The sequence below is a fragment of the Loxodonta africana genome, chromosome 9 (genome assembly GCF_030014295.1).
Source record: "Loxodonta africana isolate mLoxAfr1 chromosome 9, mLoxAfr1.hap2, whole genome shotgun sequence".
Lineage (NCBI taxonomy): Eukaryota > Metazoa > Chordata > Mammalia > Proboscidea > Elephantidae > Loxodonta > Loxodonta africana.
In genome coordinates, this window is record NC_087350.1 from 25,399,754 (window position 1) to 25,415,498 (window position 15,745).

General features: G+C 37.7%; 1 protein-coding gene across 6 annotated transcripts in view; it reads left to right on the forward strand.

Annotated features, from left to right (window-relative positions):
- Positions 1-15,745, forward strand: part of KIF27 (kinesin family member 27) — an 81,957-nt gene that overhangs the window by 23,488 nt on the left and 42,724 nt on the right. For all 6 annotated transcript variants that reach the window (XR_010322955.1, XR_010322956.1, XM_003407798.4 and 3 more), the window contains 6 exons: positions 2,914-3,057; positions 5,336-5,542; positions 10,333-10,502; positions 11,324-11,430; positions 13,623-13,778; positions 15,188-15,393. Coding sequence is in view for 4 of the 6 variants with exons in the window: in XM_003407798.4 (XP_003407846.1) it covers positions 2,914-3,057; positions 5,336-5,542; positions 10,333-10,502; positions 11,324-11,430; positions 13,623-13,778; positions 15,188-15,393 (990 nt within the window). In the remaining 2 variants the exon portion in view is untranslated. The remainder of the gene's footprint in view (positions 1-2,913; positions 3,058-5,335; positions 5,543-10,332; positions 10,503-11,323; positions 11,431-13,622; positions 13,779-15,187; positions 15,394-15,745) is intronic.

Here is a 15,745-nt window from a genome sequence, read left to right on the forward strand (position 1 = left end):
CTTTGAACTCTTCTGTTCAGCTCTTTTATGTGATCTTTTCTTCCCTTCACTTTAGCTACTCTACATTCAAGAGCAAGTTTCAGAGTCTTTCGACATCCATTTTGGTCTTTTCTTTCTTTCCTGTCTTTTTAATGACCTGTTGCTTTCTTCATGTCATCCCACAACTCACCTGGTCTTTGGTCACGAGTGTTCAGAGCATCAAATCTGTTCTTGAGATGGTGTCTGAGTTCAGGTGGGATATACTCAGGGTTGTGCCTTGGCTCTCTTGGACTTGTTTTCATTTTTTTCAGCTTCTACCTGAACTTGCAAATAAGAAACTGATCATCTTTTCTGCAGCCGGCCCCTGGTCTTGTTCTAATGGATGACATTGAGCTTTTCCATCATCTCTTTCCACAGATATAGTTGATTTGATTCCTGTGTATTCCATCTGATAAGGTCCATATGTATAGTCATTGTTTATGTTGTTGAGGAAAGGTATTTGCAATGAAGTCATTGGTCTTGCAAAATTCTGTCATGTAATCTCTGGCATCATTTCTTTCACCAAGGCCATATTTTCCAACTACCAATCTTCTTTGTTTCCAACTTTCACATTCCAATCTCCAGTAATTATCAATGCATCTTGATTGCATGTTTGATCAATTTGAGACTTCAGAAGTTGGTAAAAATTTTCAATTTCTTCATCTTTGGCATTAGTGGTTGGTGCATATATTTGAATAATAGTTGTATTAACTGGTCTTCCTTGTAGGCATATGGATATTATTCTATCACTGACAGAGTTGTACTTCAGCATAGGTCTTGAAGTATTCTTTTCGATGATGGATGCAATACCATTCCTCTTCAATTTGTTATTCCTGGCATAGTAGACCATATGATTGTCCAATTCAAAATGGCTAATACCAGTCCATTTCTGCTCACAAATGCCTAGGCTATTGATCTGTATGCATTCCATCTCATTTTTGATGACCTTCAGTTTTCCTACATTCGTACTTCATACATTACACATTCCATTTGCTAATGGGTGTTTTCAGCTGTTTCTTCTCATTTTGAGTTGTGCCACATTGGCAAATGAAGGTCTCGAAACCTTGACTCCGTCCATGTCATTAAGATTGACTCTACTTTGCAGAGGCAACTCCTCCCCGGTCACATTTTGAGTGCCTTCCAAGCTGAGGGGCTGATTTTCTGGCACTATATCAGTGTTCCACTGCTATTCATGAAGGTTCTCCCTGGCCAATTTTTTTTTTACAAGTACATCACCAAGTCCTTTCTCCTGCTCTGTCTTAGTTTGGAAGTTTGCTGAAACCTGTCCACCATGGGTGACCCTGGTGGTGTTTGAAATACCAGTGGCATAGCTTCTAGCATCACAGTAACTTGCAAGCCACCACAATACGACAAACTGACAGATGAGTGGTAGACCTCCATTCTGGCCCCTGTAGAGTCATACATACATTTGTAAAGTGAAAACGATTTTTATAAATCAACTATGTATTCTTTGCTTTCCTGGAGCCTTAGTAGAAAGAGCTCAGACTCTCACCCAGATACACCCTGGGGTTGAGTCTCAGGAGTTTGTTTTACCCATGGTGTCATCTTGGCAAAGGGTTTTAATTTCTCTGAGCCTGTTTATTCATCTGTGAAAATGGAACTATAAGCTGTTTCAGCGAGATACTGAAAAAATGCCAAGTCAGTATCTGGCATGAAGTAGGCCTTTGACAAATGTTAATTTTCTTTCTGTTTATTTAATTTAAAAATTGTTTTAAATGTATTATTTGCATCTCCCTATTATACTTGAGGAAACCCTGGTGGTGTAGTGGTTAAGTGCTACAGCTGCTAACCAAAGGGTCAGCAATTCAAATCCTCCAGGCGCTCCACGGAAACTCTATGGGGCAGTTCTACTCTGTCCTATAGGGTCGCCATGAGTCGGAATTGACTTGACAGCACTGGATTTAGTTTTTGGTTTGATTATACTTGAAAACAAACATAATTTGTTGGAACCTAAGAAATAACTATTTGTTCAGCCATGTTATCAGACTTCTTCAAAATATATCTCTACAGAGTGAATATGTGCAAAACCAAGAAACAGGTACTGATGTATGGTTTATTAAGAGATAAATGTAAGTTTTAAGAATACATGCTTATACCCTATAGTTCAGAGCTGGAAAAATGTGACCCTTTTAGTTTTTAAAAGCATGTGTTAAAGTCTCATGGCATTTCTAGCAAAATTGCAAGAATCTTATCGAATGTACAGGCTGTCTCCCTCTGTAAAGCCTTTATATTAAAAATTTGAGGTACATACAATGGTTCATTAAAAAGTAGGTGCTACTTTGTGACTCACATCAAAACGTTACTATTACTTTTATTGTATTATTATGTTAAAGATGTTTTAGTGTACCTGGAAGTGTTCCTGTAATGTTTTTTATGCATAGAAAGGTACACTGTATACTATACACTAAGACAAACATTTGACCAACTAACGTTAGATATGAACTATACCTAACTGTTCCGACTTACATACAGATTTAACTTAAAGACAGACTTAAAAACAGAGTCGGAATCGACTCGATGGCACTGAGTTTTTTTTTTTTGGGAACAGAACTCATCGTAACCTGGGGACTGCCTGCACTCTAGAACCTAAATGACTGGTTTGCATTTTAAAATGCAGGAAATACAAATCAGGAAAATCGTGCTGTCTTCATGGTCATTAATTTCTATGCTATAGCAATGATAGGTGCTCTCAGCTATTTCTGTCTTTCTTAGAAGGAAACCAGGATGTTGTTGAAAATAAAAAGGTTGAGAAAAATTTTGAGAGACATCATCGAGCTGTCATCAGATTGCTATTTTTGTAATATTATGTGGGTTCTCGCGAGTCTTCACAGCCTCTGAATGCTTTCAATGGTGAATCTCACCTTTCTCTCCTAGTGTGCTCTCGCTGCCGATGAAGTAGTATTTAATCAGAAGGAACTGGAAGTGAAGGAGCTAAAGAATCAAGTGCAAATGATGGTGCAGGAGAACAAAGGACATGTTATGTCTTTGAAAGAAGCACAAAAAGTGAATAGATTGCAGGTAAGGCTTCTGTAGATTTAGTTGTAATAGGACCTAACTAAATTTAGTTAAAATAGGACACAACTAAATAGAATAGCACTTTCGTGTGTGTGATTAATTTTTGTCGACAATTTCTACATATATAATTCAGTGACATTAATTATATTCTTCAGGTTGTGCAACCATTGTTGTTGTGTGCCGTTGAGTTGATTCTGACTCATAGCAACCCTATAGGACAAAGCAAAACTGTTTTATAGGGTTCCTTAGGGTGTAGTCTTTATGGAAGCAGATTGCCAGGTCTTTTCTTCCACTGAGCAGCTGGTGGGTTCAGACTGTTGACCTTTTGGTTAGTAACTAAGTGCTTAACCATTGCACCACCAGGGCCCCACTATCCTTTACCAGATGATTCTAGTACCATTAACATAAATCAATGCCTCTTAAGCAAACACTCTCCCTTTCTCCCTTCCTCCCATGGTTGGTAACCACTAAAAACCTTTGGTTTCTATATATTTACTTATTTCATAATAAATGAGATCATACAGCATTTGTCCTTTTGCGACTGATTTTGCTCAGCATAATGTTTTCAAGGTTCATCCATGTTGTGGCATGTGTCAGGACTTCATTTCTCTTTAAGACTGTTATTCTATTGTGTGTATATTCCACATTTTGTTTATCCATTCATCTGTTGATGGGCATTTAGGTTGTTTTCTTTCACCTTTTGGCTATCGTGAAAAGTGCTGCAGTGAACATAGGTGTACAGGTTTCTGTTTACACTCCTGCTTTCATTTCTTCTTGTTATATACCTAGGAGTGAAATTGCTGGGTCATATGGTAATTCTGTGTTTAAGTGTTTGAGGTATTACCAAACTCATCTCAACAGTGGCTGCACCATTTTACAATTCCACCAGCAATGGATTGGAGTTCGAGTTTCTCTATATCCTTGTCAACACTTATTTGGTTTTTTTTTTTCAAATCATAGCCATCCTAATGGGGACACCAGCTTTCTTTTGATTAATGTTTACATGGTGTCTCTTTTTCCATTTGTTTAAAAATCTTTTTATATCTATTTTAATTGTGTTTCTTGTAAGCAGCATATGGCTAGATTATTTTAAAATTTTATCTGATAGTCTTTATTTAATTGGGTGATTTAGTTCATTTATGGTTTTCTATAATTACTGTTGTATTTTGGCTAAAATCCATCATCATGCTTTTTATTTATCCTGCCTGCTCTATGTTCCTTTTTCTCTCCTTTTCTACCTTCCTTTGGACCAATTGGGCATTTTTTATTTTTCTATTGTTTCTCTCCATTAGCTCAGAAGTTGTTCTTTTACTTTTTTTTTTTCCCAGTTGTTCGCCTGGAGAGTATACCATGTACCCTCGACTTATTAAAGTCTAGTTGTTTTTTTTTTTTATTAATTTTTATTAATTGGTATTTTTACTCTTTTCTCAGACAATATAAGGCCCCCATTTAACACTTATATGCCACTGGTATTGAATATCCTAATTATCTGAATACATGACTTTTTAAAATAAGGTTGTGTTTTTATTGCTTAGCATTAACGCAATGAACCATTAGGATTTTCCCCCCTACTTAACCATTGTAGAACACGTGATGTGTCAGGATGAATGACAATTTCTCGTTTACATAATTTTGTGCTTGTAAAATAAAGATTGATGTTAGAACTTCCTGGGTTGGGCATGCTTCATATGCTTCAGATTTTTTCTTTAGAGGATAAGTAAAAAGCCAAACCACACAGACACTCTCTCACATACTCCTAATACAGAATTTTTTCTACCTTTAATTTCTAAGTTCTCCTTCCTGCCAGGACTACCAGTTGGTTATCTTCTATCTCTTTGTGCTTTTAGCTTTCTTTTTCACTGAGTAAAGTCTTTCACTGCATTGCACCTGTTACTACCTGCCATCTTCTTTGCTGCCATCTCTGTTGCCTGCCAATTATTTCTCCACTTTTCAACATTGTTGCCTCTTGTTACTTCTTGGGTTTCAGTCAGGAAGCCCATGCTTTTGTAAAGATCAGCTAATCAGAGACCGTCAGGTTGGCCAACCAACCAATCACAGTGTATGGGAGCATTATCTTTGAACATTTGGCTGTGTTTGTTGTTGCTTACTATTAAAAAGTTTTTCTCTCAAAACAAGCCTAGATACTTGCAAACACTAGTCTTTGGATAAATGAAGTTTTATTATATTGTTAAAGTAGTTGTGATTTGGTCAATGTATATTTATTTTTAACCTACATTTGTATTGAAGTTCTCCACTTAAAAAATTCTCTTCTTCTACAAAGAACGAAAAAATAATAGAACAACAACTTCTTGTGGATCAGCTGAGTGAAGAACTAACAAAACTTAACCTGTCAATGACTTCTTCAGTGAAGGAAACTTGCGGAGATGGGCCAGATGCCAGGATACCTGAAAAGAGACCGTTTACTGTACCATTTGATAATCATTTGGGGCATTATATTTACATCCCAGCAAGACCAGATTCCAGGAAGGTAAAGTCCAAACATTAATCTTTTTCTTATTTTGAGATTTAAAAAATATTATATACGATATAATATCATAGTGTATGTGTATACAACCTCAGCTTTTTTTTTTTCTATTTGGTTTCATGGACTTTGATGTATATACTCTTACAAGCGTGGTACTTTTTAATAAAAAATGAATAAACAGGAGAATGTATAGTTTTATTTGGTGGGAATAGTTGGATGAAGATAATGTCTGCACTTCATTAAGGAAAAAAAATTATCTTTTGCCATCATATTTTCAGACAATTATGGTTAAGTCTGATATCTTAATGAATTTTTTTTTCTTTAACCGTACCAGGCTGAGATGATGTTGTAGGATATTTATTTTGAGTTGTGCTCTATTTCTTAGTATTTTTAAAATGACATTTATGCATTATTTCAGCCTTACCAAGTTGATACAATTGGTATGGAGTTTAGTTTTATTTTTTATTTATTGTAAATATATGTGTGGGTGATAAATATATGCACACACAGAAATCTCTACTATGGAAAAGACTAATTAGCAGATTCATGAATTTTGGTTCCTATTTACTAATTTATGAAGGGAAATGATTTATTTTTGTGAGAACCACGCAGTGGTGTAGTTACAGAGGTAAGAACTATCAGAGGCAAGTGACATATGAGCCACATCAGAGACTTTGCAGCCAGGCAGGATGCTTGGGTGTGAATACCAGCTCCGGTGTACAGCTTAGCAGCACGACTAAGAGCGTGTGAGCCACAGGTTCCTTATCGGTAAGAGTGGGGGTGACAGGCGGGTAGATGGAGGATGTACATGAGATGCTGACTCTGAAAATGCCTGGTGTGGTGCCTGACCCGCTGCACCCTCAACATAAGTCCGTGGGGTGCCAGACGCCTCAGAGCGTGGGGTGCCAGACGCCTCAGAGTGAATAAGACAGGTGCTGCCCTATCTGGATGTTTTCCAGTTTGGAGTGGTTGGATTTTAAAATTTAAACCATTGTTATTATTCATTTCAGTTTTATTTTGGAGAGTTCTTGACATTTTCTTTATGGTTGGATATATGGTAAATTTTCATAGAATGTTTGGGAAGAAAGATAAATTCTTTCCAGGATTCAAATTTGATATTTATTAATTTAGCTTAATAATTATATATGTCACATCTTCTATACATAAAATTTCTTTGCTCTTGGCTACTTGCTGAGTCAAAATCGACTTGTCGACACCTAACAACAAGTAGTAATGTGAAAATTTCCTATTTTTCTCCCTTGTTTTATTTCTTAAAAATAACATTTGTGTTTTCTGGTTACAAAGTGGCACGTATTTATTCACTCTTTCTTGGTCTCTGTTTCTCTGTGTCTTACCACACACACACACACACACACACACACACACACACACACGGTTTTGGGGAGATAGAGCTCCATGCCATTGTGAGAAGGGCTAAGCCCTTCTATTCTAATCTCTAGTTGTTTGATTAGACCTGACACAGTCAAAACTAGAATAAAGACTTTCACAGTCAGGGTTTCATAGTAGCAAATTTTTAGTTTTGTTTTTAAAAATTTTCTTCTACCCAGAAGATACTCTTCCAGACACCAAAAGAAAGGAAAAAGGAGAAAGATACAAAGGTCATATGATGAGCAGTGTTGAGAGCCCTCCCACTCCTCCTGTGTGTCCAAGGGATCCCGGCCACCTCTCTTGCTTGGACTAGTCCCTCTGGCATACATGCAAAGGCTGGCTTGCATGGGAGATGCAGCATACCAAGACTTACTCAATTCTGTCTGCTATTCTTTTGGTCTAAGGGTGAGGGGAAGATTTCATACTGGATGCCAAAACTAGCTAAATTAAGCCAAAAAGGACATATGAAATACCATTTCATTTTCTTGTAGATTTCTGTCTCCCTGGCAGATGTCTGTTGTTAGGTGCTGTTGAGTCGATTCCGACTCATAGATACCCCCTGCTCAACAGAACACTGCCCAGTCCTGCCCCATCCTCACAATCTTTCCTATGTTTGAGCTACTTCTTGCAGCCACTGTGTCAATCCGTCCTGTTGAGGGTCTTTCTCCTTTTCACTGACCCTCTACTTTACCAAGCATGATGTCTGTCTTAGTCATCTAGTGCTGCTGTATCAGAAATACCACAAGTGGATGACTTGAACGAAGAGAAATTTATTTTCTCGTAGTCTAGTAGGCTAGAAGTTCAAATTCAGGGTGTCAGCTCCAGGAGAAGGCCTTCTCTCTCTGTCAGCTCTGGAGGAAAGTCCTTGTCGTCAATCTTCCCCTGGACTAGGAGCTTCTCCGCGCAGGAAACTCAGGTCCAAAGGACACAATCTGCTGCCAGTGCTTCTTTCTTAGTGGTATGAGGTCCCTAACTCTCTGCTTGCTTCCCTTTCCTTTTATCCCTTGTAAGATAAAAGATGGTGCAGGTCACAACCCAGGGAAACTCCCTTTACATTGGATCAGAGATGTGACCTGAGCAAGGGTGTTACATCCCACCCTAATCCTCTTTAACCACAGGCAGAGATTATGATTTATAACACATAGGAAAATCACAAAATAGAGGACAACCACACAATAATGGGAATCATGGCCTAACCAAGTCGACACATATTTTGGGGGGACGCAATTCAATCCATGACAGTGTCCTTCTTCAGGGACTGGTCCCTTCTGATAACGTGTCCAAAGTACAAGAGACCAAGTCTTGGCATCTTCACATCCAAGGAACACTCTGGCTGTACTTCTTCCATACAGATTTGTTCCTTCTTCTGGCAGTCCATGGAATATTCAGTATTCTTTGCCAACACCGTAATTCAAATGTGTCAATTCTTCTTGGGTCTTCCTTATTCATTGCCCAGCTTTTGCATGCATATGAGGTGATTGAAAATACCATGGCTTGGGTCAGGTGCACCTTAGTCCTCAAGGTGACATCTTTGCTTGTTAACACTTTAAAGACGTCTTTCGCAGCAGGTTTGCCCACTGCAGTATGTCATTTGATTTTTTTTTTTAATTGTAGTTTAGATGAAGGTTTACAGAGCAAAGTCATTTCTCATTAAACAATTAATACACATATTGTTCTATGACATTGGTTGCCAGCCCCATGGCATGTCAACACTCTCCCCTTCTCGACCTTGAGTTCCCCATTACCAGCTTTCCTGTTCCCTCCTGCCTTCTAGTCCTTGCCCCTGGGCCGGTGTGCCCATTTAGTCTTGTTTTGTTTTATGGTGGACTTGTTTTAATTTTCTCCAGCTTCAACCTTAACTTGCATATGAGCAATAGATGGTCTGCAGTCAGCCCCTGGCTGTGTTCTGACTGGTGATATTGAGCTTCTCCATTGTGTCTTTCTACAGATGTAGTCAGACTGATTCCTGTGCATTCCATCTGGTGAGGTCCATGTGTGTAGTCGCTGTTTATGTTGTTGAAAAAAGGTATTTGCAATGAAGAAGTCATTGGTCTTGCAAAATTCTATCATGCGATCTCTGGCGTTGTTTCTGTCACCAAGGCCATATTTTCCACTATTGACCCTTTGTCTCTGTTTCCAACTTTTGCATTTCAATCACTGTAATCATCAATGCATCTTGATTGCATGTTTGATCAATTTCAGACTGCAGAAGCTGATAAAAATCTTCAATTTCTTCATTTTGGCATTAGTGATTGGTGCATAAATTTGAATAATTGTATCAACTGGTCTTCCTTGTAGACGTATGGATATTATCCTATCACTGACAACGTTGTACTTCAGGATAGATCTTGAAATGTTATTTTTGACAATGAGTACAATACCATTCCTCTTCAGTTTATTTCTGGTGTAGTGGACCATAAGATTGTCTGATTCAAAATGGCCAGTACTAGTCCATTTCAGCTCACTAATGCCTAGGCTATCGATCTTTACGTGTTCCATTTCATTCTGGCAGAAATCTAGCTAATCTAACATTTCCTTGAAGCGAAAATAGTGTGGTGAGAGAAATATTTCCTCAACTTAAAATAATGCTAAAGGAAAAGGGCAAAATGGCTTAATCATTTTGACACTGATATTTCTTTGTGTTTATTTACACATATTGGAGAGAAAGAATGAAAAGTCTGTTCAGGGTTTTCCATTGGTCTTAGATATTTTTAAAGTGTACTGCTTATTATATTTATACATATACTTTAATCCCTAGCATTTCTCAATTAACAGCATATCATGAATATTTGACAGTCATTAAATCTTCTTTAATACATCATGATTTTTCATGACTGCCCAATATTTTATCCTAAGGACATACCATTGTAGAGGGAGTGGAGGTAGCTCTGGATTTCTTCCTGTAGGGAGGTTTGGATGGGAGGGGGATACAGACCTTCAGCAGCAACACTATGGTTCTCCAAGTTTCTGAACTGGGAAAAATGAGGCAGGGAACAGTTACCCCACGTGGCAGGTGGCAGGACCCTGGACCTGTATTACACTTCATGCACTGTTCTCTGGGTGGGCTACACATTTGTGGGCAGTGCCTGTACTGTGTTTAAGAGCTGTGATGTTGTCACACTTGCCTCTCTTAGGTTACATTTTTGAATATTGTTTTCCGTGAAGCTATTATTGAAGACAGAAGAGCTTTCTAGAAGAGGACTAAATGTGTAAATTCTGAAAGAAGTGGTATGCTTGAGGCATAACAGTATTTTGAAATGAATTTTGGCTTTTTTTTGGGTAGGGACCATGTTTTCAGTGAAAAGCTATTTTAAGAGTACCTATCTAATAATTTTGAGAAATAGGATAAACAGAAGTTTTAAAAATCACTTTTTTTGTTGTTGGGTGGGGTAATCACTTGCCAGGTCTACACGAGTCCTCCCATGTGCTCTCTGGACCGAGTAGTTGCGGGGTTTCGAACACGAAGTCAGATGCTGTTGGGTCAGCTAGAAGAACAGGACGAAGTCCTGCACTGCCAGTTTTCTGATAATAGTGATGATGAAGAAGCCGAAGGCCAGGAGAAACCTGGAGTTAGGTATGTTAAACATAGACTGGTTTGATCCATATTATTATAATTACATGATGCAGTTCATATATACAGATATAGGTTTGTTTTTCATTAAGAGATATCTTTTCCATGTAATGTAAGAGTAGGTTGTTTTTGCTAAATATACTGTGAAGTAATGTGTTATGAAGGAGCCCTGGTGGTGCAGTGGTTAAAGCCATCAGCTGCTTAACCAAATGTGTTACAAAGCCAGTGTTTGAACACAAGTCATCAGTCTTACAGTCAGAGAATAATTTTGCTTTCAGACCTTTCACAGTTGTTGGATTCTGATTTTGAGAGGCAATGTTTTTGAATTTTCTGATTCTGCTGCCACCATGGCAACAAACGTTGCATTTTCCACTGATTCCTACATGACAGGGTAGGAAAAAAAAAAAAAAAAATTTTTTTTTTCCTACCCTGTCATGTAGGGGCATCCTTTTATTTTGAGGAATATTAGTGAAGTTCTGTTTATTTTATATAATACTTTTTTTAACATTACTGTCACTTTTTGGAGAAGCCCTGATGGTACACTGGTTAAAGCACTTGGCTGCTAACTGAAAGGTTGGTGGTTCGAATCCAAGCTGCTCTGAGGGAGAAAGATGTGGCAGCCTACTTCCGTAAAGATTGATAGCCTTGGAAACACTATGGGGCAGTTCTGCTCTATCTTGTAAGGTTGCTATGATTCAGAATCAGCTTGTTGGCAATGGGTTTGGTTTTTGGTTTGGTCATTTTTGGGGGAAACTGATTTGAGGGCACATTAGAGAAAGCTAACATACAAATTACCTTTGATTGTGATTTTTTTTTTTTTTCAGACAATGTAGAAGTCGCCCATGGATTCAAAAGCCAGGCCCTGTTTGTTCTCTTGTGGAATTAAATGATATTCCGGATCAAACACACAAGTCTACCTCGGCAAATGAAGGTACATGGGCTTGAATAATTTAGATCTGATGTTTATAAGACACTTTTTTTTTTTCAATCGATAGGTTAAGAAACATCTAGGAGTTCTCAAGGACTAGTGCTTGGCAGGAATGCTTTCCTGTTTAGAGGAACTTCCTTTATGCCGTCTGTTCAACCTCTAATTTTTCAGTCTTTGTATTTACTCCTTAATAGAAGTTTTTTTTTCCCACTTAAGACCAGGCAGTTTTCGGTAGAGTTATAGACTAACTCTCAGAATAGGGATTTTATATTCAAGCCTGAGTTGAAATTCACTGTATTTTTTATGATGATAGTCCCCTTTTATCCATGGTTTCGCTTTCCGCATTTTCAGTTACCTGCAGTCAACCATGGTCCGCAAATGTTAAATGAATAGTGTAATGAAATCTTTTGCTGTCATACTGTGTCCCGCCCAGGGACTGTGTTCACATAACTTATGTTACAGAATATTGTTATAATTGTTCTATTTTATTATTAGTTACTGTTCTTAATATCTTACTGTGCTCAATTCATAAATTAAACTTTATCATAGGTATGTGTGTATAGGACAAAACAGTATATATAAGGTTCAGCACTATCCATGATTTCAGGCATCCATGGACGTCTTGGGATGTACCCCACAGCTAACAGGGGACTACTGTACTTTAAAATCTGTATAAGTGGTTTACTAGTGTGTCTGCTGATTTATTGGCATGCATGCCATCATTTACAAACTTATTTTTTTACTTTTTTACTCTTTTACTGTGTATTTTATAATCTCACATGTATTTGGCATTAGAGTTTACTGGGGGCTCATAATGTCCTAGTACATAATTAATGAGAATTTTTGTGCATCAAATAACACCATAAAAAATGTTTATGTAAAGGAAAAAAAAAAGGAATACTCAAACTGTAGTAAAGGATACAGATAAAAAAGAACAAAATGTACAGAAAAATAAAAGCTCCTCTTCCTCTCCTAACCCTTTTCTCTAAAGGTAGCTACTCACATATGTGTCTAAGTTAAAGTGTTTTTTTTTTTTAATGTTTATGTAGTGAAAACTATAGGATAGTAGGAGATTTTAACTCATCACCCTTGGCGCATGAATGGTCAAACCACAAAAAAAACAGTAAGAATATAGGGACTATAAATAACACGATAAATAGGTCCTACACTATGAAGGTAGAGAACATCTTTTTAAGAGCTTATACATGTAATCTAAAAAACTGACTATGTATTATGTCACAAGTAAAGCTAAAATAAATTTCAAAATGTAGAAATATTATATAGATCAGTGCAATACAGTAACCATCCTTGATCTGTTTGTTACTGCTCTGTGACCAGGTCAGAAACTCAGGCTGGAATGTAATCAGTGTGCTACTTCCTTCATGGAGAAAGTCTTGCTATGAAAAAACAAAAACTCCAAACCAATGTCAGCTAAACTAAAGCAGGGTGCTTAGCGACGTAGAGGATTTACACTGTTGTGCAGGACAGCGACAGATAGTACCACATACCGACTAGCATGGCGTCAACCACATTCTTCAATTACAATAAAACCAGAAATTAATAAGAATAAAGCCAATCCTCTACTCACTTGGAGATTTTACACCTTTTGCAAATAACTCGAGTTAGAGCAGAACTGAAATTACAGAATTCTAAAGGCAAGGAGGAATCCCTGAGTGGCACAAACAGTTAAGCATTCAGATACTAGCCAAAAAGTTGGAGGCTCAAACCCACCCAGAGGTGCCTTGGAAGACAAGCCCAGTGATTTGCTGCCAGAAGGTCACAACCTTGGAAACCCTATGGAGCACAGTTCTGCTCTGAAATACATGGGGTCACCATGAGTTGGAATCGACTCGACAGCAACTAACAGCAACATCCTATCTTTATAGAGCACACACTCTTAACCAAAACATTCCACTAGGTGTTAAAACCACAAAAATAAAGCAGCGAAAACCTGTGTATCAGAATCAAAGACATGACTAAAGCCTAACTTTTTGTTTTTACTTTTTAGGAAATGAAAACTCTAACGTAAGCTAGAAAGCTAGTCTCTATTATCGTGTATTTTTTCCTGTCTTTCCTTCCCTCCCTCTATTTGTCCCTTCTTCTGTTCTCTCCAGATTGCTTTTCTTTTTTAATTCTACTTGTGTAGAATATTATACGGAGCAGATAGTTTTATCTCTGTTTTATTTCTTTTAAAGATGTAAAACTTGAATGTCTCCAGGAAAGTCAAGAGTTAAATTTGCAAAAATTAAGGAAGTCCGAACTCTTACTTACTGAAGCCAAGCAAAAAATGAGAGAACTTACAATTAATATCAAGATGAAGGAAGATCTGATTAAAGAGTTAGTAAAAACAGGTAATAGTACTCTGTTAACCAGCTCTTAGGAAAAAGAAGAACTTTTAAAGTTGTTTCTGATGTTGTCACATTTACCTCAGTTTTGGAGGCTTGGGACTGTCCAGTGTAGCTTGGAATTTGGTACGACAAGTTGTGTTTTAGAACCAGTACGTGGGAGGGAAGTCCACGTGGCGCGGTGGTTAATAGCTAGGCTGCTGACCAAAAGGTCGGCAGTTTGAATCTACCAGCCGTTCCTTGGAAACCCTGTGGGACAGTTCTACTGTGTCCTGTAGGGTCACTATTGAGTTGGAATCGACTCGATGGCAATGAGTTTTTAGTTATCAAAAGAATCTTATTATACTTTGATCTCATCTATGACTTGTTCTAACCAGGTTGTACCAAAACTGTGCTATTCTAGAGCGAGTTTGCCAGTCTAGCTCAGGGACAGTTGACTCTGAGGGCAATTCCGAGCCAAGTGTTTAGGGTCAGTGGTTGGACTTAGAATGAAAGGAGATCTAGAAATACCTATATTCTATTTTCCCTATTTTTTAAATATCCCTAAGAAAAGCATTTTGGAAATAATTCATCTTAAGTAAGTTGATGGAATGAGAAGAAGAGGGGCCAGCTCTAGATTAAAAGATTCTTAAGGGACATAAAATAATCAGAGATATTATTGACCTTGTTTGGATCCTGATTAAAATTAACCAGTTGTAAAGACTTTTTTTTAATTGTGTAAAGACATTTTTGAGACAATTAGGGAAGTCCAAATATGGGCTGGGAGTATTAATATTGTTTGGTACGATAGTGACTTTTTCCATATGTCCATATTTTACATAGATGCTTTTTGAAGTGTAGGTGAAATGATATAATATCAGGACATTGCTTTATACTATTTAAGCAAAGTAAAGCAAAATAAAAACAGGCATAGATGAAGCAAGATCTTCATAACTCTTGAATCTGGGTGATGGGGGTTCATTATCTTATTTCCCTACTTCTTGTATGTTTAAAACTTTTCATAACATTAAAGAAAGAAAAAGAATTCAAGGAGATAGTTTATGGATAGAAACAAACCAAAGCGTACAAAGCAAGAAGCCAAAGAGTCATTCCAAATATGCTTCTTAATTGGAGTTTGCTGCCAGCAAAGCTGAACTGTAAATTAAGATCAGAAATGTCACGCTAAAACACTAAGGGTGAATCAGTGAGAAGGTTGCATGGTACTAGATAGGAACAAAAGGAACTAATCCATAGGGACCACCTGGCCAGTTGTGTTTGATGCTGGTGGCTGGGAAACGCTGAGTTTTAATGCTGGGCCTTAACTAGTAACACTGCCCAGCTGGATTTTTTAGAATAGAACATTTTCATGTGTGTATTGTTTTAATGCCTTTTTTTTAATATAATGAAAAATTATTATTATTATTGTTATGGTGAAGGTAATGATGCCAAGTCTGTAAGCAAACAGTATTCTCTGAAAGTAACAAAACTAGAGCATGAAGCAGAACAGGCGAAAGTGGAGTTAACTGAAACGCAAAAGCAGCTACAGGAACTGGAAAACAAAGAGCTTTCTGACGTTGCCTTGAAGGTAAAGTTACAGAAGGAGTTCCGTAAAAAGATGGATGCCGCAAAGCTAAAAGTCCAGGTAATTGTAAAGATGTAATTGTGAAACGTATTTAGGTCTCCTGCTTTTAGAGATTGTTGTACAGAGATAGGAGAGAAGTAGGATTCAGTGTTTAGGATATAGGGTATAGAACCAGCAAGAGAAACTGAGTAGCGACTTTTCTTTTCCAGTGTACTGGTCAGTTTACAAGGAGGCTTGGTGGTACAGTGTTTAAAGCTGGGCTGCTGACCAAAAGGTCGGCGGTTTGAACCCACCAGCTGCTCTGTGGGCGAAAGGTGAAGTAGTATGCTTCTGTAAAGATTACAGCCTTGAAAACCCTGTGGGGCAATTCTGTTCTGCCCGATAGGGTCTCTGTGAGTCAGAATCGACCCAG